At 46.0% G+C, this 26,807-nt stretch overlaps 2 protein-coding genes and 1 pseudogene across 2 annotated transcripts in view; 1 reads left to right on the top strand and 2 right to left on the bottom strand.

The window, feature by feature from the left end:
* GNB1L (G protein subunit beta 1 like) overlaps window positions 1-14,558 on the bottom strand; it is a 73,003-nt gene extending 58,445 nt beyond the window's left edge. The window contains exons 1-2 of the mRNA XM_060193566.1: window positions 14,329-14,558; window positions 14,176-14,235 (exon numbers count right to left, since the gene is read on the bottom strand). The gene's annotated coding sequence lies outside the window, so the exon portion shown is untranslated. The remainder of the gene's footprint in view (window positions 1-14,175; window positions 14,236-14,328) is intronic.
* On the top strand, window positions 5,639-6,689 carry LOC103123288 (mitochondrial import receptor subunit TOM40 homolog; annotated as a pseudogene).
* On the bottom strand, window positions 10,723-13,901 carry RTL10 (retrotransposon Gag like 10). The gene is given in 3 exon segments (XM_060202009.1): window positions 10,723-11,404; window positions 11,591-11,731; window positions 13,869-13,901. Coding segments are annotated over 3 exon segments (354 nt in total). The 3' UTR covers window positions 10,723-11,224.
* Window positions 14,559-26,807: the final 12,249 nt, after the last annotated feature.

Raw genomic sequence — 26,807 nt, 5'->3', positions numbered from 1 at the left:
CCTCAAAGTAAAAGTACTTAATAGCCCTCTGAGGTTAGACTTAGTCCTGGTAAGTCTGGCATTCTGGTAAAATGGCCTAAAGAAGGCATCAAAACTTCTCTAATATATTTATTACTTAGGTCTAGACACCTCTTCTCCTACCCCTCACTTCCCTCAACCACCCTACCTACTCAATTAACTACAAAAGGAAGAAATATCCTTCCATCTTTTTCAATCTCTTCTGACAGAGCATCAGTATTTTTGTTACTCCTTGATAAGTTTCAGAAGAAACACTATACAACTTGCCAAGAGTTATACTGACAAAAACTATATAACAAGTAAAAGATAATTATTGTCCTTAAGACAAGCTTTGTTAGAATCATCAAACAAGTAAGTGCAGAAAAACTTGAGGCTAACAAAGACACCACTAAAATCCTAGGTCTGTTTCCTCCCTCACATGAGGCCAGAGCCCATAAACTTAATACTGGTTTGGATACAATAAAGGACACTCAATGCTTTAGCAACTGGCAGAAAGTCTAAACTCATCAGATAAAGAAGTTGGATAAAGGCAAGAGTCTGGCTCACTTCATGATGGCCTTTTTAGCCACTATCAGGCTACCCCATCACCCAGAGTCCTAGACAGGGAATCCTTGGATTCCCCCATAGATAATATGAGCCTAGACCTCTGATAGATCCCTCTCTCTACCATCACTGGTCACACACAGGAATGCCATTATATGCCCTTTTGAAAGCTCCTTCAGGAACATACCCTCACTCTGAAATAGCAATGGTAGGAACTGCCCCACTCTCTGAAAGGTAAACAGGTAACTGTATTAATATTTCTTCAAGTCTGTGAGCAACTCTCTGCCCTAATCTTGCTTCCTAGCTCTACTCTCAACTTTTGACACCATCTTCCCAGATAATATTTCTGGTCCACCCCCATGTTAGCTATCAAGCTCAAGCAAAGATTATTAAGACACAGGCTCCTAGGAACATTCCTAAAATAGACTTCTTATTTTCCTTCTACACTAAGGTCCCTACTTTCATCTGTTCTATCCCTACTTTATGTAACTGCAGAGAAGCAATTACAGAAGTCAGAAGTCCCACCTTCTGTACCCCAAAAAGGTTTTTGGTCCATACTTCCAGAGGGATAAACAATAGGGAAGTTTCCAATGGACAAGGTGGGACACAGAACTCTGGTGGTGGGAACTGTATGGAATTACACATAATATAATCATGTTATAATTATGCCCCTTACACCCTTAAATAAATAATAAAAAATAAAAATGTAAAACAAAAACATTTTGAAAATAATAATAATAATGTGAGTGCCTTAGATCAGACACTTCCCTAAGGGTCAAGACTCATGTGGTATGGCAGTGCCCCCAGTGGTGCATCATAGCTTGTTCTTCTCCTTCACCCATCATAGACAAGTCTCTGCTGGAGAGCTACCAGTGCTCTGGAACCATCAAGGCCAGGCTGGGCTAAGGCAGGAGACAGTTTCATGAAGATACAGGCAGGGTGATGTCTTACAGCCTAGAAGCTAGCTAGAGTACAAGAAGTGTGAAAGTCTGATCTTCCTGAATCTGTTAGTGGTGAGGCTGCCAAGTTCGGGCTTCTCATGGAACTGGGGGACAAGGGTGAGGGCAAAGTCAAGGGTGGCCCAAGAGGAAATGCAGAGTGAAGGGTGGCGAGGCTACAGGGGCAGGCAGGATGGGTGGGCAAGTCCTCTCCTGAGCAGGCGTCTCAAGCTGCAGTCAAGGCCAACCGCCTGCCCCAAGACCGGTAAAAGGAGCCTGGTGAGATGGCAGGAAGGAAGCTCAACTTCCAGTCTGCCCCATGGCACCTACAGGCAGAAGTGGGAATCTGGCCAGGTAGGGGCCACCAGTCCTTTGTTCCTGCTGAACACATGGAAAAACTGCTTTTCAGGAAGCGTGACCGTTCCCATGTGCCACTGCCAGCCGGAGACCTACTTCTGCCAAGAGGTCTGGTCCATAGTGGCCAGTTGCACAGGGCTGATGACAGCATACCATGCTCACTTAGGGCACAGAATGGGACAGGCCCAAGGGCTGGTGCCCTGGTCTAAGGGATGGAGTTGCACACACTGGTAGGAGCCCTCACAAATACTACGGCAAAGGTCCCTTGAGTCAGGCAGCACCCCCTCACCCGGCAATCTGCTTACCACAACCACAGACATGCCAACAATGTGCTGTAGGTGTACCACATGTTCACAACGGCCACCAGCAGTGCCTGGCTGAAGTCTGAGGGGCAGGAACAAATTACAGTCTCAAGGCGTCTGCTGTCTTCCACACACAAATGAGACAAAAAGTTTCTCTCCTTGGGAGTCGGGCTGTAGCACAGCGGGTTAAGCGCAGGTGGCGCAAAGCACAAGGACCAGCATAAGGATCCCGGTTCGAACCCCGGCTCCCCACCTGCAGGGGAGTCGCTTCACAGGTGGTGAAGCAGGTCTGCAGGTGTCTATCTTTCTCTCCCCCTCTCTGTCTTCCCCTCCTCTCTCCATTTCTCTCTGTCCTATCCAACAACGACGACAACAACAATAATAACTACAACAATAAAAAACAAGGGCAACAAAAGGGAATAAATAAATAAAATAAATATTTAAAAAAAATATATTAAAAAAAAGTTTCTCTCCAACTTACTAGGGGTAAAAGTGAGACTTGGGAAAGTTCTGTCACCTGCTGAAGGAAGTAGAGGGTTGGTGACAAGGACTAGAAGGCCAGGGTGCAGCTGAAGCAGGTAGGAGATAGGGGCAGAACTATACTACCCAAAGGCTCCCATCTGCAGCCTGAGGAACACAAGGTGCTGCTGTTGTGCAGCCTAAGCCACACCTTCTGAGTTTCCATCCCAGAAGCCTTCAGTTGGCCACCACCTCCATCTTTTTAAAAAAATCAATAAAATACTTTTTAAAATACAAAAAAAAAGACTCAATGAAAAAGGCAAATTAAAATAGAACCATTATAAAATTCCTAAGAAAAAAAGCAGAATCCTACACACAGAATACCCAGACACTTCCTAATCCAGGGGCCAGTACATAGGTACTCAGTAAACTAAAATGGTGCCTAAAACAGCACTGTCCAAATTATAAATATGAAAAATAGACAATTCTATTTAGAACATTGATAGACTACATTATGTCCCCAGCTGTAACCATTTCAAACACTTCATTAATTTGACATTTGTAAATAGGGTCTTTAATTAAAGTTACATTAGGCAATTAGGATGAGCCCTACCCTGAATGAATGGCATCTATACAGGATCAGGACACAGATGGGCTGGAGAGACAGCATAATGTTCTGCATAAGTTCTGGAAAGATAGCATAATGTTCTTTTCATGCCTGAGGCTCCATGGTCCCAGGCTCAATTCCCAGCACCATCATAAGCCAAGTTGAGCAATGTTTTGGTGTCTCTCTTTCCCCTCCCACCCCCCCATATCTTTCTCTCATTAAGGAAATATTTAAAAAAAAAAAAAATCAGGGGAGTCAGGCGGTAGCGCAGTGGGTTAAGTGCACGTGGTGCAAAGCCCAAGGACTGGCATAAGGATTCCAGTTCGAGCCCGACTCCCCACCTGCAGGGGACTCGCTTCACAGGCAGTGAAGCAGGTCTGTGGGTGTCTTTCTCTCCCCTTCTCTGTCTTCCCCTCCTCTCTCCATTTTTCTCTGTCCTATCCAACAACAGTGACATCATCAACAACAATAATAACTACAGCAATAAAACAAGGGCAACAAGAGGAAATGAATTTAAAAAAAAAAAAGCAGGACACAGACAAGCAAAGGACTACCATGTGAGGACACAGTGAGAGGACAGCTGGTTACAAGCTAAGAGGCTACAAAAGAATCCAACCCTGTAGAGAACCTCCAAAAGGGGAGAAAATACATCTCTGCTGTTTAAGTCCTATAACCCCAGCAAACTCAGTCTTCAGGTATCTGCTGCTCCCCCCAACACACACTGGCTCAGTGGCTCCACTACTGAGCCTTATGGTAAGTGGATACTTGTTTGACTCAATGCTGAGTGCCCCACTCCAGGGGAAATGACATGCACTCAACCTGCAGAATTCAGGTTTGGCTGGGCAGCTTCCTTTGGCCAAAGTAGAGTGGCATGCTTTGCCCTGCCTCTATAGTTATAGAGAAATATGTCCAGAGGAGTGGGCACAGGTACCTGAGGGACTTCAGTGGGCACTCAGCAGATGTGTGACAGATAAGTGGAGTTAAACAGGAGATAGCATTTTGATTCAAGCTGCTGAAATATTGAAAATTTTTGTGACCACAGCGCAAGCTGGTTCGTTCCAACTGTTACACCAGGGTGAATAGTCCTATTACCTTACTCCATATTGCTGGACCTTTGGGTTGTTTCCAGTTTTGCTGTTAATAATGCAGTGACCACAGCCTGGAAGGTGGTACAGCAAATAGGGTACTGGACTGTCAAGCATGGGTTTCTTGACTGGGTCTCCAGCACTGCATATGTCAAATGATGGAATGATGCTCTGATTCTCTCCTCATGTCCCACTCCCATTTGTAATTAACAAATCTTTAAGATCAAATAATGCAGCAATCTCCCAATTCAGCTGTCACCAGAGTTGAAACTACTGCACAAGCATCATCTCATTCAACCTTCCTATCACCCTACGAGGACAAACTTCTCTTACAGCTCCTAGAGTTCAGATGACACTGACGACCGTCAGCTTGCAGGTGAGATCAGATGTGACCAAGTTCAAGTCAATGCTTTGAAGCCCCAACCACAGAATGAGCAGCAACCAAGCGGCCAGCACCTGTGTGTCTAGAAATATCATCTGAGCAATTGTAGCATCTGATGTTCTCAGCAATAATAGAAGAAAGCCTACTTTCCCATATTTTCAGCAATTCTAGCTATCTAAGATGTTTCAAGTCCCGAATTCATAGGCAGGAAAAAAAAAAAACTTTCCTATAGTATTTTTATGATCTCAATGTTGAAGCCTTTAATCCTTCTGGAGTACAGGCTGGGAAAGTATGGTAGGTATCATATATTACTTTTCTACAGAGCTAACAAATTGTCCCACTTCCTTTTACTGAGTAACTCATTTTACCCCCATGAGTCTCAAACATTTTTAGCATGAACTAAATGTCTACACTTAGTTGACTCCACTTCAAAGTTCTGTTCTCTGTTCACAAGTCCACTCCAATGTCCAATTATTATAGCTACACAAAATGTTTAGTATTTCATAGGTCCATCCCATCAAGGCTTCCTGTTTGAGAATTTTCCTTAGGAAAAAAAGGTATTCCTGGGAGTCAGGCAGTAGCACAGCAGATTAAGCATATGTGGCATGAAGTGCAAAGACCAGTGTAAGGATCCCAGTTCGAGCCTCCGGCTCCCCACCTACAGGGGAGTCACTTCACAGGCAGTGAAGCAGGTCTACAGGTGTCTATCTTTGTCTCCCACTCTCTGTCTTCCCCTCCTCTCCATTTCTCTCTGTCCTATCCAACAACGATGACATCAACAACAACAATTAACTATAACAACAATTAAAAAAAGACAACAAGGGCAACAAAAGGGAAAATAAACAAACATAACTTTTTTTTTTTTTTAAAAAAAAAAAAGGGAATTCCGGTGGTGCACGGGGTGGGAGCGGACCCCAGGCCGGTAGCAGGCGCTGCCACCAGCGACCATGGGGAACGTGTTGGCCACCAGCTCGCCACCCGCGCCCGCCCTCGTGGGATTCCCGCCACGGCCGCCACCGTCTGCTCTGGGCTTCACGCTGCCACAGCTTGGGGGTGCGGGGCGAGGCTCAGAGTGGACCTCCGGGGCCACGGCCGCCAGCACGACGGGGTCGCCGACAACAGGGCCTGTGGATGCCTGCCCAACCCAGGCATGTTCGAGGAGTGCCACCGGAAGTGCAAGGAACTATTTCCCATCCAGATGGAAGGCGTCAAACTCACTGTCAACAAAGGGTTGAGTAATCACTTCCAGGTGAACCACACAGTAGCCCTCAGCATAATCGGGGAGTCCAACTACCACTTCGGAGTGACATACGTGGGGACAAAGCAGCTGTGTGCCAGAGGCTTTTCCCGTGCTGGTGGGTGACATAGACAACAGTGGCAGCCTCAACGCTCAGGTCATTCACCAGCTGGGCCCCGGCCTTTGGTCCAAGATGGCCATCCAGACTCAGCAGTCCAAGTTTGTCAACTGGCAGGTGGATGGGGAGTACTGGGGCTCTGACTTCACAGCGGCCGTCACCCTGGGCAACCCAGACGTGCTGGTGGGCTCAGGAATCCTAGTGGCCCACTACCTCCAGAGCATCACACCCTGCCTGGCCCTGGGTGGGGAGCTGGTCAACCACCGGTAGCAGAGGGAAGAGGGCACTGTCATGTCGCTGGCTGGGAAATACACAATGAACAACTGGTTGGTGACAGTAGCGCTGGGCCAGGCAGGCATGCACACAACATAATATCACAAAGCCAGTGACCAGCTACAGGTAGGTGTGGAGTTCGAGGCCAGCACCAGGATGCAGAACAAAAGCGTCTCCTTCGGGTACCAGCTGGACCTGCCCAAGGCCAACCTCCTCTTCAAAGGCTCCGTGGACAGCAACTGGATCATGGGCGCCATGCTGGAGAAGAAGCTGCTGCTGCTGCCCCTAACACTGGCCCTGGCGCCTTCCTCAATTACCGAAAGAACAAGTTCCAGTGCGGCTTCGGCCTCACCATCAGCTGAGCGCCAGCCCTTTCCTCCTCACCATCAGCTGAGCACCAGCCCCTTCCTCACCCTTCTTCCTTCAGACCCCGCTCCCTTCCCTCCCTTCCCTCCTCCTCAGGGGCCAGGGAGGCAGCGGAAAGGAGGGGCTCCGGCACCCCAGCAGCTGAGGCCCCGCGGGGCACTCACTGCAGCGCCAGGAGCAGCCGGCCGGGTCGCCATGGGGTCCCAGAAGGACTTGGCGGCGAAGGGCATGGGGTCCCGGGCACCAGGGGCAGAGGTGGCCAGACAACCTCAGGGAGGTGTTGGGTGTCCCCATCCCCCTCGAAGGGTCCCGAGCCCAGCCCAGAGGGGACAGCACGAAGAGGAGCTTCCCCATCCTGGTCCGTCCGCTTCCCCACCCACCCCTCGGTAAAATTCATGTTTATAAGTTATGGAAGAACCAAGACATTTTACAGAAAAACAAAAAAATACATACATGGAAAAAAAAAAAGAGAATTCCTTGGGAGTCAGGCAGTAGCACAGTGGGTTAAGCACACATGGTGTGAAGCTCAAGGACCGGTGTAAGAATCCTGGTTCAAGCCCACGGCTTCCCACCTGCAGGGGAGTCGATTCACAAGTGGTGAATCAGGTCTGCAGTTGTCTGTCTTTCTCTCCCCCTCTCTGTCTTCCCCTCCTCTCTCCATTTCTCTCTGTCCCATCCAACAATGACATCAATAACAACAACAATAATAACTACAACAATAAACCAACAAAGGCAACAAAAGGGGATAAATACAAATTTTTAAGAATTTTTTTTTTTAAAAAAAGAGAATTCCTTTTAAAAAAGGTATTTCTAAAACTCTCCAAAAATGACCACCAGGACCTATTTTAGGAAACAAAATCTATGGATTATTCCAAGGGATGTAAGAGGCAGACATGGATGATCTAGAAAGCAGGTTGACCGTGAGCACCTCCAGTACACTGACATTCACCTGCAGGTACACTCCCCTCCAATTCATCTGTCTGTGGAGTGCCAGGAGCAGCTAATGACTGAAGCATGTTCACCCCATTACATGCAGCACCTCCTGTCCGGTGCTGCTTCCTCAGAGTGGGACAGTAGCTAGGCCATCACATCTGACCAGTGTATATCTCCAGTGCCATCAAGACACAAAGCTGTGAGTTTGCAACACCATATGCACTGCCTGTCTGAAAGGCCAAGAAGGACAGGCTAGAGCCTTGCCATCTGCTCTCTGACCCCACTTGAGAAGGCACCAGTATCTTGTCATCACCACTTTGAGGCTTCTTGAGGGGTGAGAATCCAACCACAATAAGCAGGATTCATTCTCTAAATTTAAAAATAGGTCTCCCCACATCTCAAGTCTGCTGTGGCAGAGTGGCCTCCAGGAATCAAAGCCCTTAGGAGCTGTCTAGGACCATGGGGAGCAAAAGTTCCAGAGGACAGGGTCAGAGGAGAAGGCAATTTTGAGGTGGAGAGATTTATTTGAGGTCCACCAAATACAGACACAAAAGGCAGTCTTGCAGAAGCAACATCATAGGGGTGCTGACCAGGCTGTCAAACCAGAGAACAACTTGAGGTTGCCACCCAACCATGTTCCTTCTGATATGGTAGTAACATCAGACCCATAGGTAAGCCATACCAGTCACAGATGTTCAAGGGTGTCAGGGGACCAATGTGTCCCAGGCCTGTGAAAAAAGGACCCACACTGATAGGATGGAAGGGCAACAGTCCAACCCACAGAAAAAGCACCAGGGCTGTGTGCTAGGATATCCAGGACTTTTCTATAAATGATCAGAATCAAGACCGCACATTTATTTCTTCTCTCAGCTTGTTTAATTTTCACAACTTTAGCAGCTTCTTTTCTATTTCCAGAAACATGCAATTTTTCTATCTACAATGGATCTGTGCTCAGGTAACTCACACATAAAACCACGTGAACTCAAAACAACAAGGGCAACAAAAGGGAATAAATAAGTATTAAATTTTTTTTTAAAAACATGAACCCAGAGCCTTTTAGGCGAGCTACCAAATAATCCCAAGAATGTCTACTTTTCTTTAAACAGTGCTACCTGCTGTTTATTACCATTTTCCCCTAAAATAATTAGTTTTAGGAACTTACAGGGCTTTTTTTTTTCTCCTTATTTTCAGGAAGGTGGTTTTTGTTTTCACAACTGTCAAAGCAACAGAGGCTTGAAACTCCTGCCTAGCTGCCACACTCTGAAAAAGTGCACAGTATCTTGGCTCCAGGGAGCTCCCAAACTCAGTCCTAATTACTAGAAAACTCAGCCTTGTGCAGAGAAGGTCTTTCTTCATTCCAGCCCACTGGCTGCTGAAGCCTCTCAGCTCTGGTCTGCCTCCTGCTCTTCACTTCCCCTATCTCAGAAGTCAATTGTCAAGACCACACAGCAACCATGCTTCCCACTCCCACTATTCAGCCCCAACTCCTTCAACCAGACATCTTAATGCTCCAAATCGAAACAAACAACTACACAACTAAACCACTACCTAAGGGTGCTTGAAACTAAGGCGAGCCTTTGTTCCCAACAGTATGCACATACTGCTTCTGCTAACAGAAAGGGACTGTATTTGTTGGCTGCCACCACACCACAGGCTCAGCCACAAACCCAGCACATGTTTAATGAACAATAGTTATGTTCTGGGGACACAAAGATGACTAAGATGGAGCTTCTGTCCGAGGAATTTGAGGATTTTCCATGAATGATCAAAATCAAGACTGCACATTGATTTCTTCACTTGGCTTGTTTAACTTTTATAGTTTTAGTAGCTGTCAATGGTGACAGCCATGGGGCATATTGGCAGTAGAGGAAAACTCCCACAGGAACTACAAGGGGGGTGGGGTCTACCCAGAAATACAAACCACCACAGTACTGGGGGCTAAGCACTAAATCAGTAATGTGCCAAAAGGGCTTGGGACTGCTGAAGAGTAGAAAGTGGGAGGACCACATGGGTCAAATCAGGGAGAAATAAAAGTTCATGCTAACTTCCAAAGGAACTAAGTGTGACAAGAGTGTGAGCATACAGAAGGGGAAATGCCTGGCAAGAGGGTTTGCGCCCTACCTTCCTATACCCACGGCATATGGTAAACCTACAGGGAAGCATCCTTACCTGTCAAGATGCCATCCCACTAATGCTGAACTATGAAAGTGGTTACTTCCTCCACACAGCCTTCCTTAAATTCCCAGTCATGAGACACAGGCTCAAGAGAGCAGAGATGGAGCAGGGGCCAAAGCAGATGGACTTATTCAAGGATCAAATTCCAACAGGGCTGGTATGACAGGTGCAGTCCAATCCTACCAGTGCTAAAAGATGTTTTTGGGGTTTTTGTTTGAGCAGGCAGGGAAGCTAAAAAGACAGCACAAATATGATGGAGACTTATCTGCAAAACTGTCCAACTAGTGAGAATAGGCCCAGGAAAGATGGCACTCACAAGCAAAGCGTTGGCATGCAGCTATGAGCCCAGTGGGAATCAGTCTCTGGGCTACGGTGAGAGTGAAGATGAGAGGTATAGGGCAGATGCTGATGTGTGATTGGGCAAGGCAGAATCCCAATCAGCTCCCCTCTGCACTTAGCAATAAACCAAGTGGGCAAGACAGCACCCACAAGCACTATATCTAGAATCAGCTGGCAATGCCACTCGGATTTCACTAGGAGCTGATAGACTGACTCACTGACTTCCATAAACCACCTCATCACCAGGGGCACTGCAAGGCTGCAGGATGGGGGAGCAGAAGAATGGTGTTTTGCCCAAGATCTCTGGTATGTCTGCCACCCCCATGAGTACCTTAGAATGTGTACTGTGTCTCCCTGTCTCAGGTACCTCCTTCCTGTCTTCTGGGGTTCTGGTCACCTGGACAAGCTGGACCTAATTTTTGAACAGAGGAGTTAAGAGATTGCTCAGGTGCAGGGATGGGCCAAGTGGTGGCACACCCAGTACAATGTACATGTTACCATGCACAAGGACCAAGTTAAAGCTCCTAGTTTCCACCTGCACAGGGTATCAGGAGCTTCAAGAGTGGTGGACCAATGCTGCAAGTGTCTCCTTGTCTCTCTCACTCTGTCTTCCTCTTTCTCACTCTCTATGAAAATAATGGTCAAAGGAGTGGAGGAGCCATGCAGGCACTGAGCTCTCTGTAATAACCTTTGTGGCAATGAAATAAAATAAAATAAAATAAAATAAAATAAAATAAAATGTGCAGGGACAGGCTTGGGGGGAGGGTCACCTCTGATGTTTATACAGAGGATGACACCACAAGGCCAGGATTGGTGTTAAATGCAGAATCGGATTAACGCAGGGCTTCCAGAGTCCAGGGTGTCCTTAGTCAGCTACTAGTCAGTCAGAGTATTTCTGGATATAGTTAAAGTCAGAAACAGAGGAAGTGCCAAGAGCACTAATGGGGCTAATGTAGCTAATGTACCATCCACATCAAGATCCAGGGGCTTTGAGAATCTAGCTGAACAGTGTCTCACCACAGGCAGCAGCAGGGCTAGTGATGGTTGGGGGCAGAGAACAAGGCACTACAGTATGGTACTTAGTAATATCATTCAGGTCTTAAATAATTTCTTTGAGATTCTGGTAAAAATACTAATAATCATAAGGCAATGGGTGGTCCCTACCAAGATAGGAGATTTCTCACACCCAGGCTTGGCCCATAAAGCACCCAAAATCACACAGACACAGCTGAAGTTATCCTGGTAGTGCTCAAAGGACATAAAATTGCCCAGCTAGACCAAAAAGTGGCACCCAGTGAAAGTCTACTGAGGAGTCATGTTCTATGCATGTGCAAAGCAGGGAGGCCCTTCCTGTTGGCTCACCACCACTGCTCTCTGTACTCTGCTCTGTGGCTGTGTGTATTCATTCTCATGCTCTCTCTCTCTCTCTCTCTCTCCCTCTCTCCCTCTCTCCATCCCTCCCTCCTCATAGCAAGGCTGCTCAATCCATGGACCCATTAAGGAGGCATACGCAACCCCAGAGGAGTCTCAGTCCACCTGCTGCCAAGGGTATGCACTGGTATAATTAATTAACTGCTGCTTGAGTAGGACTGTGAGGGCCTAGTCAAAGGTGCTAGCCACGAGTCATGTTGGGAATGGGGGAAAATTGCCACATGGCATATGAAGAGGAAGGGAGGAAGGACACAGAGAGGGTGGGTAGAAATGGTTCAGTGGGGGGGGGGGGGGGTCAGGTGGTAGCACAGTGGTGGCACGAAGCACAAAGACTGGCGTAAGGATCCTGGTTTGAGCCCCCAGCTCCCCACCTACAAGGGAGTCGCTTTACAAGCGGTGAAGCAGGTCTGCAGGTGTCTATCTTTCTCTCCCTCTCTGTCTTCCCCTCCTATCTCCATTTCTCTCTGTCCTACCCAACAACAATGACACATCAATAACAATAATAATAATAACCACAACAATTAAAACAAGGGCAACAAAAGAGGAAAACATAGCCTATAGGAGCAGAGGATTTGTTGTACAGGCACTGAGCCCCAGCAATAACCCTGGAGGCAAAAAAAAAAAAAAAGGTACATAGGACAGAACAGGACAAGATGGGCTGAATGAAAGCGGTATGGCAAACTTGGTGTTCCAGGCAAGTGTTGAGATCACGGGAGCTGATAGCTTCAGCTTCAGCTTCGGGACAACTTGGAAAAGCTGATGTAACTGTAAGCTGAAGGCCACCATTCAAGGCAATCTGTCTAAAAACAAGGTAGGGAAGAGCAGGAGCTGGGTCCAGTCACCACTGTGTTGGTTGAAGGAGGTTACAAGCAAGCAAATCCCTAGGACCTAACTAGGGGCTCTGAGAGAGGCAAAGGCCACCAATGATATTTCAAAGGTAAAGTGTGATGGCATAAGTGGTCAGTCCCAGGAGAAGGGAAAGGAGTCAGACAGAATCCCCTGAGCTCCCTTCAGTGGAGAAATTCAGCGTAACAGTGGCTTTCACTGAGCATTCCAATCACACCAAACACTGACCATCCACGCCCCCCCCCCCCCCAAACAAGCTTGGTACTTCTATCTTCCCAGTGGCAAAGTGGTGAATGAAGTCACTTAACAACAGACATTCCAGAAAGTATGTGTTGGAGGAAGCTGAACCTGGGTCTAGAGACTACATGCTTAACCACAACACATCAGCATGCCACTTATGAGCTAACTACACCTGACAGTCTCAGAAGTCTCCAAGCCACACCAAACACTAGCCATGAAAACCTAGTCACGAGATTCTTTTACACTCAGTGCCAGGAACACAGTAAGGCCCTATTCTCTGTGTCCTGCAACTTGCCACTCTGAGTGCAGTTTGCCAGCAATGCCACACCCACAATGAACACCAGCTCCCTGCATCAGTGGCCCTCTCAACAGCCAGCACCATCCCCCCAAGTCTAATCTCTCCCCTCTCCAAAGTCATTCCTGCCAAAAGCCTGGAGATCAGGGGTCACCAGCTTTGAGCAATCAGAAAGAAAGAAAAAAAAAAAAAACCCTTATTAGAAAAGGAGGCTGCAATCATCACAATTCTCCTCCAGGACAAGGAACTCTCTTCCAAGCTTGTGTACTTTCAACCTGGGCAGACAGCTTCCCCAGTCTCTCTGTAAAAGGAGCCCTAACAGGGTAACAGGACCTCCACAGCACACTCTGCTCCCCCCACCCCTCTGTGTAATTTCCCTCAATAACCCCTCCACACAGTCTGTCAGCTTCTCATAGCCTTCACATCCAATCACATGCAGGTCCCCATGTGTTCCAAGCTCCTCCAGGGGTGCACAGCGCCCTAAGATCTCTCTGCGCAACATTTCCCCAGCTGGTCTGCAGCACCTGGAGGTGCCAGAATCCTGGCCACCTACCTTTACCAGTCTAGTCTTCTGGAACCTCTCAGTCCCATGCCCCACAGGGTGAGCGAAGCCAGCATCTCCCACCTAACAGTCATGCTAGGACCCACCAGCATAAGTCTCAGGTCAACACACAAATACAATCCACTCCTATGTCCAGTCAGTCCTTTAGGGAGCTCTGAAACAGCAAGGACCACCAAAGACACCCCAGCTCCGACCTCCAATCTGAGGTTGGATCCCTGGCTTCCCACCAAGACCACAGGAGCCAGCACCAGGTGTCTGTTCTCCAAGGGGGGGGGGGGCAATCTCCATCTCCCAAGGTCACGCTAGCTGTCAACCTGTCAGCCTTACTTCTTCGATAGCCTCCCCCCCAAACACACACATACACAGCTACTGGTTTCTGGACTGCTCTTGCCCATCCCGCCAGTTGCTGAGCGGCGGGCGGGCGCACCTCACTCCTGGAGCAGACTGAGCCCCACTCCCGGGCAGGTACCGTGACGCATGCGCACTTGCCTCCGCGCGGCGCCCGTGAAGCTGGAGCGAGTTCTGCTCCCGGGAAATCCAGGGGCGCTGGGAGTAACTTGCTCCAAGCCCCAAAACCTCAAATTGAGGGCAAATCTGCAAACACCTCCTCACCTCCCCACAACTCCCAAGAAACCGCAGCAAAGTGCACTCCCCAGAAGCCCCACCCACCTGCGGCCACGCCAGGAGCCCGCGAAGAGGGTTCACGACCGATCTCCCTCCGAGCGCCACCTAGAAAGTGCAAAACAAGATGGTTCGCCATGAGGCGGGTGTGGGCGCGACTGTGGAAACAGTCCGAGACTACTCGGGGTTGCCCCCTCTTACCCCGAGTGCACCGACAAGCGGAGGCCGCCGGCAGGAAGAGCTCAGAGCGCCTCTCTGCAGACGAGAAGCTGAGGAGGAACGCGGAGGGGGCCGGCGTGCTTCCTCTGGCCACCTAAGCTTCCAGATGGTCACTGACCCTCCTGCCTGGCTCTGCGACACCCGCGCGGAGACCGGCGACAGTAAGACCCGCGGCGCTCATCCCCGCGTAGCCACTCCCCCGACGCGAACGCCGCCGCCCGGTGAGACCAGGCCACGCCCCCTAACTGGCGCCTGCGCTTCGAAGCTTGGAACTGCGGCTGCGCAAGCCGCTCCAGAGCCCCGCCCCCAAGGGCATAGAGGGTGATGGGAGTGCGCTCTGTCTTACGCTGCGTTCAGCGCCGCTAGCGCTTCTCGGGGCGCGGGCATATGCGCGGGTTGGCGACATCAGGTTGGCCGCCGTCGCCGCGTTGGGTTCGAGGCATACATGGCGAGCGAGAGGCTATGCATCCTGCAGGAGTCACGGGTGTGATCCTTCCACACCCGTGCTGTGCTCAGACCGAACTCCCCCGTTGGAGGGATGCTGGGGGCAGAGGGATCTGATCACTCTGCCGATTTCCCTTGGAAAATGTCTTCCCCCCACCTCCTGATGCCCCTTGCTGGAAACCTAGCCCGGCTGTAGCCCGCATCTCTCGCTCTGGAGTAAATCCCCCCACCCCACCCCCCCGTCCCTGGTAGGAGCTAGCTGGCTAGCTGTGGGTCTTCTCTTTTGTGCTTTTTTTTTTTTTATATTTATTCATTTATTCCCTTTTGTTGTCCTTGTTGTTTGATTGTTGTAATTATTATTGATGTCGTCGTTATTGGATAGGACAGAGAGGTATGGAGAGAGGAGAGGAAGACAGAGGGGAAAAGAGAGACACCTGCAGACCTGCTTCACCGCCTGTGAAGCGACTCCCTGCAGGTGGGGAGCCGGGGCTCGAACCGGGATCCTTATGCCGGTCCTTGCGCTTTGCTTTTTTTTTTTTTAAACCAGAGTTCTGGTTTATGCTGATGGTGCCGGGGGATTGAACCTGGGACTTTGAAGCCTCAGGCATGAGAGTCTCTTTGCATAATCATTATGCTAGCTACCCCCGCCCTTATTTTCTCTTCCTTGGGTCGGTTATAACGACCCAGGCAGGACCCAGAGAGGACAGTGAGAGCAGATGACCAAAACCAAGCCTCCTGGCCCAGAAGCACCATAACCAGCCAGCAGCCAGGGACAGGAACAATGATTTTCCCCCGGCCTGCTCCCTGTGCACGAGTGGCCAGGACAGAGTGAGAGGGGACACAGGTGCCCCAGGGGCCAGGGACCTGGATGTGTTGCCGGTTCAAGAGTCAGAGCCAACAGATGAAATCAACGAGGAGGAACTTTACATTAATGGGGCTACAAAAGGAACTAGGGCTACAAAAGGAACTAGTGGCGGTGGCTCACCAGGCTAAGCACACATAGTACAAAGGACAGGGATCCCCAGAAAGGATCAGGGTTCAAGCCCCCCACCTGTAAGGGGGATGCTTCACAAATGGCAAAGCAGGCTTTCAGATGTCTATCTTTGTCTTTCCATCTCTGTCTCCCCTCTCATCTCAACTTCTATCCTGTCCAATAAAATGAAGGGGGGGGGGGGGGAAGGCCACCAGGAGCAGTGAATTCGTAGTGCCTGCACTGAATCCCAGCAATAACCCTGGAGGCAAAAAAGAAAAAGAATTCTGGGCGGGTGGGAAGTTGTGGTCAGGGAGGTGGCAAAGCATTGGACTCTCAAAGATGAGGTCCTGAGTTCTATCCCCGGCAGCACATGTACCAGAGTGATGCCGGGTTCTTTGTCTCTCCTATCTTTCTCATAAATAAATAAAATATTAAAAGAAAGAAAGAAGTAGGGCACCAAAGTAAAAACCCTGTGGTGAGGGGTAGACATGTGGCTTCTTGGGCTGGTGGGGGGTGGGGGTGGGTGGGTGGGATGGGACACAGTCTTTTGGTGGTGGGAATGGTGTTTATGTACACTCCTAATAAAGTGTAGTCATATAAATCACTAGTTAATTAATATGAGAGGGGGGAAATTAATTGTATGTCTCGAAGTTTTTAAAACACAGACTGAGTCTTTTTAATTTATAGGCTGTGTATTTGATATGTGGACTCTCTCAAAAGCCTAGACCAATTATGTCAGAAGCAACCAGTGGCACAGCTATATACAAGACACTGGGTACTATACAACAAACCCTAACAAAAGAACTTTTCAAAGTTAACCTAATTACCAAATAATGTGATGATAACAATAAATATCCATTGTCTTTTTGAACCCTAAGACAGCAGGAACCTCACATCTCCACTATAGAGCCTATATTTCCCCCAGTCCTGGAACCTTAGGATAGGGCCCACTTTCCTGTATGCTCTCCCAATCCATATCAAATAATATTGCATCTGCCGGTCGCAACCTAATCAACGCAACGATTGCCACCTCAACATGCTTCAGCTCAGACTGTGTCCAGAGACTTCAGGTGTGGAATGACAACCCTTCAGCTTCATTACTAGGGTGAGACCTTTCCTTTCATAGTATTCTCTAATTCCATCCCAGTTGGTTAACTTTCTAACAAAGATATAGACCAGGTCCCCTGAGACAGAGCATATGTTTACACGTATCCATAAACTAGTGTGAAATATATACCTGAAAGCAGAAGTACACTAGAGTTTGCAGTGAGTACCCCCAAACACTTCCTCTCCACTATTCCAACCTTTGGGTCCATGATTGCTCAACAATTTGTTTGGCTTTGTATGTTAACTCTCTTTTCAGCCACCAGGTTTCAGATGCCATCAGGGTGCCGGCCAGGCTTCCCTGAACTGAAGAGCCCACCAATGTGTCCTGGAGCTCCGCTTCCCCAGAGCCCCACCCTACTAGGGAAAGAGAGAGGCAGACTGGGAGTATGGACCGACCAGTCAACGTCCATGTTCAGCAGGGAAGCAATTACAGAAGCCAGACCTTGCATCTTCTACAACCCACAATGACCCTGGGTCCATGCTCCCAGAGGGATAGCTTTCTAGCTATCAGGGGAGGGGATGGGATATGGAGATTGGGTGGTGGGAATTGTGTGGAGTTGTACCCCTCCTATTCTATGGTTTTGTTAATTTATCCTTTCTTACATAAAAAATAAAGAAAGAGGTTGTATTGTTATATGGAAAACTGGGAAATGTTATGCATGTACAAACTATTGTATTTACTGTCAAATGTAGAACATTAATTCCCCAATAAAGAAATTTAAAAAGAAAGAAAGAAAGAAAGAAAGAAAGAAAGAGAAAGTACAACTTCTATGGGGGACTACAGGCTGAGAGCGGAAAATAATCATGGCAGAAGTTGTAAGTTTAAAGAGGGGAGGACTTGTACCCTTGCTCAGGGTCTGGTTGCTTTTAGTTACTGTTATCTTTTCATGTATAACTGTGTCTGGGGAAAGGTTAGCCTCAGGACTGGGGGAGGGGGCAGCTTTCTCAAGGTCTCCTGATATCTGGGGCTTCTTCCTACAGTTTTGCTAGTTATTTCTTTCTTTGCCTTAACGTTCTTTCTTTTTCTTTTCTATTTCTGATGCAGGCCAGGAATCATTTGGGTTATGGGGAGGCCTAATTTACTGGGAGGCGGGGGGGGGGGGGGGGGGGGGGACTTTACTCAAGGTGAACACACATGTAACAAACCAACTCCCTTTCTGCCCTGGTCTAGTGACTTCTTTCATGGCAAGAACTCTGAAATGTTATCTGCATTTGCACCCAAACTCACTCTCTTTGATCTATGAAACACGAATCAAAGATCACATTGTACCTTCAAGGCGTCTGTGGGACTTTTCAGTTGTCTCTGCCAAAAATAATAGAAGTGGCACCTAGCCAGGAAACACCTCCTTCAAGTGTGAATGAAACTTGTATTTTTCGGTTGTATCTTTCCTAATTGACCTGATAATTTAAACTTCCTGTCTCAAAGGAGAGGGGGAGTTCCCGACAATTTGACTTACCTCAGGCGCTAGGCCTCTCAGGCCATCCCTGGGTCCTTTAGCAGAAAGCGGACTTCAGGCTTTGTGCAAAATATGAGGGTGGGGGTGGGGAGGGTATCAGAAAAGGCCTTTGGAGGGGTCCTTTTATTTTCAGAATATCTTTTTTATTGTGGTAATGTTACCACATTTTACCATTTTAACCATTTTCAGGTGTGCAACTAAGTGGTATAAAGTACATTCACATAGTTATACAAACTTTGTACTCTCCATCTCCAAAAATTCCATGACAACTACATTCATTAAACACTAACGTAAGGGGAGTCAGGCGGTAGTGCAGCAGGTTAAGTGCAATTGGCGCAAAGCGCAAGGACTGGTGTAAGGATCCTGGTTCCAGCCCCGGGCTCCTCACCTGAGGAGTGTCTATCTTTCCCCTTTTCTGTCTTCCCCTCCTCTCTCCATTTCTCTCTGTCCTATCCAACAATGATGACATCAATAACAACAACAATAATAACTACATCAATAAAACAACAAGGGCAACAAAAGAGAAAATAAATAAAGTTTAAAAAAACACGGATCAAGGGGGAGTCGGGCTGTAGCGCAGCGGGTTAAGCGCAGGTGGCGCAAAGCATAAGGATCGGCATAAGGATCCGGGTTTGAACCCTGGCTCCCCACCTGCAGGGGAGTCGCTTCACAGGCGGTGAAGCAGGTCTGCAGGTGTTTATCTTTCTCTCCCCCTCTCTGTCTTTCCCTCCTCTCTCCGTTTCTCTCTGTCCTATCCAACAACAACTACAACAATAATAACTACAACAATAAAACAACAAGGGCAACAAAAGGGAATAAATAAATAAAATAAAATATTAAAAAAAAAAAACACGGGTCAGGTGGTAGCAGCGGGTTAAGCACATGTGGCACAAAGCAAGGACTGGTTCAAGTCCCTGGCTCCCCACCTGCAGGGGAGTTGATTCACAGGCAGTGAAGCAGATCTGCAGGTGTCTATCTTTTTCTCCCCCTCTCTCTTTCCCTCCTCTCTCCATTTCTCTCTCTGTCCTATCCAACAATAATGACATCAGCAATAACAATAATAACCACAATAAGGCTACAACAACAAGGGCAACAAAAGGGGGGAAAATGCCCTCCAGGAGCGGTGGATTCATGGTGCAGGCACTGAGCCCCAGCAATAACCCTAGAGGCAATAAATAAATAAATAAATAAATAAATAAATAAAACTAATGTAGCAGCTACTAGAAATTGTGTTCCTGTGGTCCGGGAGGTGGCGCAGTGATAAAGTTTTGGACTCTCAAGACTGAGGTCCTGAGTTCGATCCCCAGCAGCACATGTGCCAGAGTGATGTCTGGTTCTTTCTCTCTCCTTCTATCTTTCTCATAAATAAATAAAAAATAAAAGAAAGAAATTGTGTTCCTTGGGCAGAGGGTAGATAGCATAATGGTTATGCAAATAGACTCTCTTGCCTAAGGCTCCAAAGTCCCAGGTTCAATCCCCCCCGCCCCGCACCACTGTAAGCCAGAGCTGAATAGTGCTCTGGTTAAAATAAATAAATAAATAAATTGTGTTCCTTGTTTAAATGGCATATACATTATTAAATATACTTGTACTGGTGCACTGCACCAAAGTAAAGGACTCCGAGGCAGTGGGGAGTGTTCAGGTCCTGGAACATGATGGCAGAGGAGGACCTAATTAGGCGGAGGGGGGCTGGAGTGTTATGTGGAAAACTGAAAAATGTTACAAATATACCAACTACTGTATTTTACTGTTGACTATAAATCACTAATCCCTCCAATAAAGAAAAAATTTTAAAGTATACTCGTGCTATTAATTACATATCTATGACATTTTTTTCAAGCCCTGGGGTGGAGAGACTGAGACTTTAGGTTTTTGTTTGTTTCATTTTGATTTGTTATTGTGCTTGACAATTGCCGGTCCCTGTTCAGGCGCCAGGCGCCAGATGCTGGTCTAGCTTGGTGGGCAGGAGAGAGACCACCAGGAACTCATGGCTGAGTGGGAACGCAATCCCTCCTTTATTAATCAGATACATCACCTTTTATGTATCTCTTCACTAGAAGTGGCAAGGGGAAAGGAAACGACTACGAGAGGGGGTGGAACAGAAAGCGCTAACCAGTGGGGATTAAACCAATACCCTGCATAGAGGAATGCCACTGACTTTTATATGTTAATATTGTGACCTGACACCTTACTGTATTGCCTGATGATTTCCAAAAGCTTCTTGCTGGATTCCTTAGGCTTTTATATGTATATTATCCTGTTATTTGCAAATAGCTCGGAGAGTTTGACTTCTTCTCTTCCAATCTGTATGCCTTTAATTCCTTGCTCCTGCCTTATTGCTATGGCAAGAACTTCCAACACTATGTTGGATAGTAATGGTGATAGTGGGCAGCCCTGTCTAGTACCTGATCTGAGTGGAAATGCTTCCAGTTTTTCACCATTGAGTATGCTATTGGCTATAGGTTTACTATATATAAACTCCACTATCTTCAGGAATTTTCCATCTATTCCCATTTTTGTAGTGTTTTGATCATAAAGGGATGTTGTATTTTGTCAAAGGCTTTCTCTGCATCTATTGGTATGACCATGTGGTTTTTGGTCTTGCTTTTGTTGATGTGGTGGGTCACATTGATTGATTTACATATATTAAAACAACTTTGCATCCGTGGGATAAACCCCACTTGGTCATGATGAACAATCTTTTTAATATACTGCTGTATCTGGTTGGCTAGAATTTTGTTCAATATTTTAGCATCTATGTTCATCAGAGATATTGGTCTGTAGTTTTCTTTTTTGGTTGTGTTCCTGTCTGCTTTTGGTATCACAGTGAGGTTGGCTTCATAGAAGCTGGCAGAGAGTATTCCAGTGTCTTCAATCTTCTGGAAGACTTTCAACAGTAGAGGTATTAGTTCTTCTTTGAAGGTTTTGCAGAATTCATTTATAAAGCCTCCTTGTCCAGGACTTTTATTCTTGGCAAGGTTTTTGATAACTGTTTCAATTTCATTAGCTGTGATGGGTCTGTTCATGTTATCTAGTTCCTCTTTACTTAATTATGGAAGTTCATAGGTATTTAGGAAATTATCCATTTCTTCCAGGTTCTCTGGCTTGGTGGTATATAGTTGTTCATAGAAGCCTTGCATGATATGTTGAATTTCTGCAGTGTCTGTTGTGATATCTCCTCTTTCATTTACTATCCGATTTATTTGGGTCTTCTCCCTTTTTTGTTTTGTGAGTCTGGCTAAAGGTTTGTCGATTTTGTTCACTCTTTCGAAGAACCAACATTTACTTTCATTGATCATTTGTATGGTTTTCTTATTCTCAATGTTATTTATTTCTGCTCTAACTTTAGTGATTTCTGTCCTCTGGTTGCTTTAGGGTTCCTTTGTTCTTCTAGGTATTTAAGTTGTGCAATCAGGCTGTTTATTTGTGCTTTTTCTTGTTTCCTAATGTGTGCTTGTATAGCTATGAACTTCCCTCTCAGTACTGCCTTAGCTGTGTCCCAAATATTTTGATAGCTTGTGTCTTCATTTTCATTGAACTCTCAAAACATTTTGATTTCTTCCTTTATTTTCTCTTTGACCCAGTAGTTGTTATGTAGTGTACTATTGAGCTTCCACATTTCAGGACTATTACTAATCTTTTGTTGATTGTTCAGTGTTAGTTTCATTCCACTGTGGTCTGAGAAGATGTTTGGGATGATTTCAATGCTCTTGAATTTGCTGATGCTGTCTTTGTGGCCTAACATATGGTCTATCCTTGAGAATGATCCATGTGGATTTGAGTAAAAGGTGTATTCCAGTTTCTTGGTATGAATGACTCTGAAAATGTCCAATAGTTCTAGTTTATCTATCTCTTCATTTAGCTCCGTTATGTCTTTATTGATTTTCTGCCTGGATGATCTGTCAAGTTGAGAGAGTGGGGTGCTGAAGTCCCATACTATGACTGTGTTGCTATTAATATATTGCTGTAGCTCTTTCAGTAGACGTTTGATGTATTTAGATGGCTTCTCATTGGGTGCATAGATATTAATGATTGTTAAGTCCTCTTGATTGATCCTCTGAGCATTAAGTAGTGTCCATTCCTATCTTTTTTAATCTTATCTATTTTAAAGTCTATCATGTCAGATATGAGAATAGCTGTTCCTGCCCTTTTTTGTGGGCCATTGGCTTGTATGATAGTTTCCCATCCTTTAACTTTAAGTCTGTGTTTGTCTTGTTGAGTTAGGTGAGTTTCCTGTAGACAACATATTGTTGGGTTGTATTTTCTCATCCATCTTCCTACTCTGTGTCTTTTAATAGGTGAATTCAGGCCATTGACATTTATTGATATCAAAGATTGAAGATATTTTAACACCATTCTTGTAGAGTTTTAGAGTGTTCTGATATATGTCCTATTTATGATGGTCTGTTTATAGAAGACCTTTCAGAACTTCTTTCAGGGAAGGCTTGGTGATAGTTGATTCCTTCAACTGTTGCTTGTCTGAGAATGTTTTGATGCCTCCATCTAGTCTGAATGACAGTCTAGCAGGATATAGTATTCTTGGCTGAAAGCCTTTCTCATTGAGCACTCGATAGATATCTTGCCATTCTCTTCTGGCCTGTAGTGTTTGTGTGGAGAAGTCTGCTGCTAATCTTATGGGTTTTCCTCTGTAGGTGACTCTTTGTTTTTCTCTTGCAGCCTTGAGGATCCTTTCTTTATCCTTATTCCTTTCCATTCTAAATATGATGTGTCTTGGTGTCTTTAAGTCTGGGTTAATTCTGTTTGGGACCCTCTGGGCTTCTTGAATCTTTATGTCTTTGATGTTGTCTAGACTAGAGAAGTTTTCAGCTATTATGGCCTGAAGAATGCTTTCTTCCTCTCCCTCTCTTTCTTCCTCTGTTAAGCCAATAATGCGTATATTGTTTCTTTTGAAGTCATCCCATAGGTCTCTGTTGTTTTCAGCATCTCTTAATCTCTTTTTGAGATCTCTTACTTCTTTTTTAGTTGTCTCTAATTTGTCCTCGATCTTGCTAATTCTGTCTTCAGCCTCATTGATTTTATTCTCTCTGCCCTCTACTGTTTTCTGGAGTTCATCTATTTTGTTTCCCTGTTCTGATACTGTTTTAGCTTGTTCAGCTAGTTATGTTCTTAGCTCAGCAATTTCAGCTTTCAGCTCTCTAATAACCTTGAGACAGTGTTTTCTTCCAGAGTCTCATTTGTTGTTCCTGTATTTCTGACTACAATTCTTTCAAACTCTTTACTCACTCCTGTGATTATTTCCTTAGCTAATGTTTGGATGTTGAACTCGTTCTTTTGTGCTTCACCCTTTGGGGGGCTTTTAGCTGGACTGTTGTCCTTGTTAGTTTCTCCAATATTTCTTCTTGTTGGTTTACCCATTTTATATATTATGTTATGAGTTCCCTCTCTTAGTACTTTTCAAATTACTGATCACTATTTCCTGGATTGACTTGTGTCTAAGTAAGGTAATTAAAAGGGTTCACAGTGGTGGAAGTTAACAGTTGTTTCAATAGTATTTTAATCCCTGAGTTGGAGCTCAGTGATTTAAAAGCCTCTTTTTTTTTTTTTTTTTTTCTTCTCTGTAGGCTATGGGAGCCTGAGGGCTTGTAAACTATAAGTAGGCTTCTTAGCTTAATCACTGACTCCTGACCAAGAGATAAAGCAGGGTGTGGCAGAGATAGTCCAGTGGTTATGCAAAGAGACTCTCACAGCCCCACAGCTATGCCACCAAGGTATAGGTCTTCTCCTGAGTTTCCTGGATAGATCTCTGTCCCCCAGTGACCCTCCCTGCCGCTGCTCCAGATTCTGAGGGCAGTAGCAATGGAGACTCAGAGTTGCATTTGGTGAGTCTCTGGGGAGTCCTCTCCTCCCTTCAGCTGTCCCCTTGTTGGTGGAACAGAATGGAGGTTGTGTCTCAATTGATAAACCACCAGATTGTTACCAGCCACTTAGTCTCTCCCTAGGCTCCTCTCTGTCACCAGCCACATGTGTTTGCACTCACTGGTGATTTGGTGGGTTCCTGTAGTCGTTCTAGTCCTGTCTTGTTTCAGTCCCAGGTGGTGTCCTTTGGTATTCCTAGTTGATCTGGGAGAGGAGAGGAGAGGAGAGAAACAGATCTGCTGCTGCTCGTAGCCCCGCCTCCGGAAGTCAGGCGGAACTTTCTTTTTTTCTTTTTTTTTTTTTTGCCTCCAGGGTTATTGCTGGCGCTCAGTGCCTCCCCTACAAATCCACTGCTCCTGATGGCCATTGTTTCTATTTTATTTGCTAGGACAAAGAGAAATTAAGACAGGAGGGGGAGAGAAAGAAAGGGTGAAAAAAAGACACCTGCAACCCTGCTTTACCACTTGTGAGGCATCACCCCTGAAGCGGGGAGGAAGGGCTCAAAGAGGGTCTCTGTGCTTTGTACTATGTGTGCTTAACCCGGTGCACCACTGCCCAGCCCCTCTGCTGTAAACTTTCTAAGGAACTGCCAGACTGTTCCACAGCAGGTATATTCTCTTATATCCTACTATCAATGCACAAGGGTTTCAATTTCTCACATCCTCACCAGCATTTGGCTTTTTTTTTTTCTGGGGGGGGGGTTAATGATTTACAGTTGACAGTAAATACAGTTGCTGGTAATGTGTACTACTTTACAACTTTTTAAAAATTTATTATTGCATGGAGATAGAAATTGCAAGAGAGGGGGGAGATGAAGAGAGACAGAGGCACCTGAATGAAGCCCTGCTGCATCAGTGAAGCTCTCCCCCTGCAGGGGGGACCAGGGGCTTGAACCTAGGTCCTTGCACATTGTCACATTGTAATGTGTGTGCTTAACCAGGTATACTACTGCCTGGCCCCAAATTTCAGTTTTTTGCATAAAATTCTAAACCCCCACATAGGTCCTCCTCCACCATCATGTTCCAGGACCTGAACCCCCACCCCCACCCTTGTAGTCCTTTACTTTGGTGCAAAGTACTTGGCTTAACTCTTGTCTGATTTCTTTGTGATAGTCATCCTCTTGGGTGAGGAGTACTATCTCCTGGTTTTGATTGGCTTTTTTTTTTTTTAATGACTGCTGGAAAACTTTTATGTGCTTATTTGTCTTTGGAAAAGTGACTTAGCCAATTCTGTTTTTTATTTATTATTATTTTTTTAATATTTATTTTATCTATTTATTCCCTTTTGTTGCCCTTGTTGTTTTATTGTTGTAGTTATTATTGTTGTTGTTGTTGGATAGGACAGAGAGAAATGGAGAGAGGAGGGGAAGACAGAGAGGAGGAGAGAAAGATAGACACCTGCAGACCTGCTTCACCGCCTGTGAAGCGACTCCCCTGCAGGTGGGGAGCCGGGGTTTGAACCAGGATCCTTATGCCGGTCATTGTGCTTTGCGCCACCTGTGCTTAACCTGCTGCGCTACAGCCCAATCTTGTTTTTTAGACTGACTCTTATATACAGGAAACTTTGCTACTCTACACCTCTTTCTTTCTTTCTTTTTCCATTAAAGATAAAGACAGAAACAGAGAGACAGAGATACTATTCCAGTGCCATCATACCTCCCAGGTAGTGCCAAGATTAGAACCTCAGTTTCACACATAACCACGTAGGTGCCCTCTGGTCCTGCTAGGTTATTACTTTTTCTTTTTAATATTTTTATTTACTTATTAATGAGAGTGAAGAGGAGAGTGAGGAGAAAGAAAACCAGAGTATCACTCTGGCACATACAGTGCTGACTTGAACTCAGGACCTCATATGTGAGAGACCAACACTTTATCCATTGTGCTACCTCTCAGGCTGCCCTGCCAAGTTTTTTTTTTTTAATTGAGTTTTTTTTTTGTTTTTTTTTTTTGAGTTGTTTGTTTTATTGTTGAATTTCAAGAATTCTTTGTATATTATGAATCTTAATCCCCTACTAAGTATATGTTTTATAATGATAATATCAAGTTTTTTTTATTGTCTTCACTCTCTTGATAGTTTTCATTGATACAAAGAATGTTCACTTGGGGGCTGGTTGGTAGCACAGTGGGTTAAGCATATATGGTACGAAGCACAAGGACCAGTGTAATGATCCTGGGTCGAACCCCAACTCCCCACTTACAGGGGAGTCGCTTCACAAGTGGTGAAGCAGGTCTGCAGGTATCTATCTTTCTCTCCTCCTCTCTGTCTTCCTCTCCTCTCTCCATTTCTCTCTGTCCTAACAACAATGACATCAATAACAACAGCAATAATAACTATAATAACAACCAAAACAACAAGGGCAACAAAAGGGAAAATAAATAAATATATTTTTAAAATTTTTTAAATGCTGGGAGTCAGGCAGTAGTGCAGTGGGCTAAGCGCACATGGCGAAAAGCGCAAGGACCAGCATAAGGATCCCGGCTCGAGCCCCAGCTCCCCACCTGCAGGGGAGTCACTTCACAAGCAGTGAAGGAGGTCTGCAGGTGTCTGTCTTTCTCTCCCCCTCTCTGTCTTCCCCTCCTCTCTCCATTTCTCTGTCTTATCCA

This window comes from Erinaceus europaeus, chromosome 1, assembly GCF_950295315.1.
Source record: "Erinaceus europaeus chromosome 1, mEriEur2.1, whole genome shotgun sequence".
NCBI lineage: Eukaryota > Metazoa > Chordata > Mammalia > Eulipotyphla > Erinaceidae > Erinaceus > Erinaceus europaeus.
Note: the sequence above shows the minus strand (reverse complement) of the source record. Positions and strands in the feature narration are given on the sequence as shown.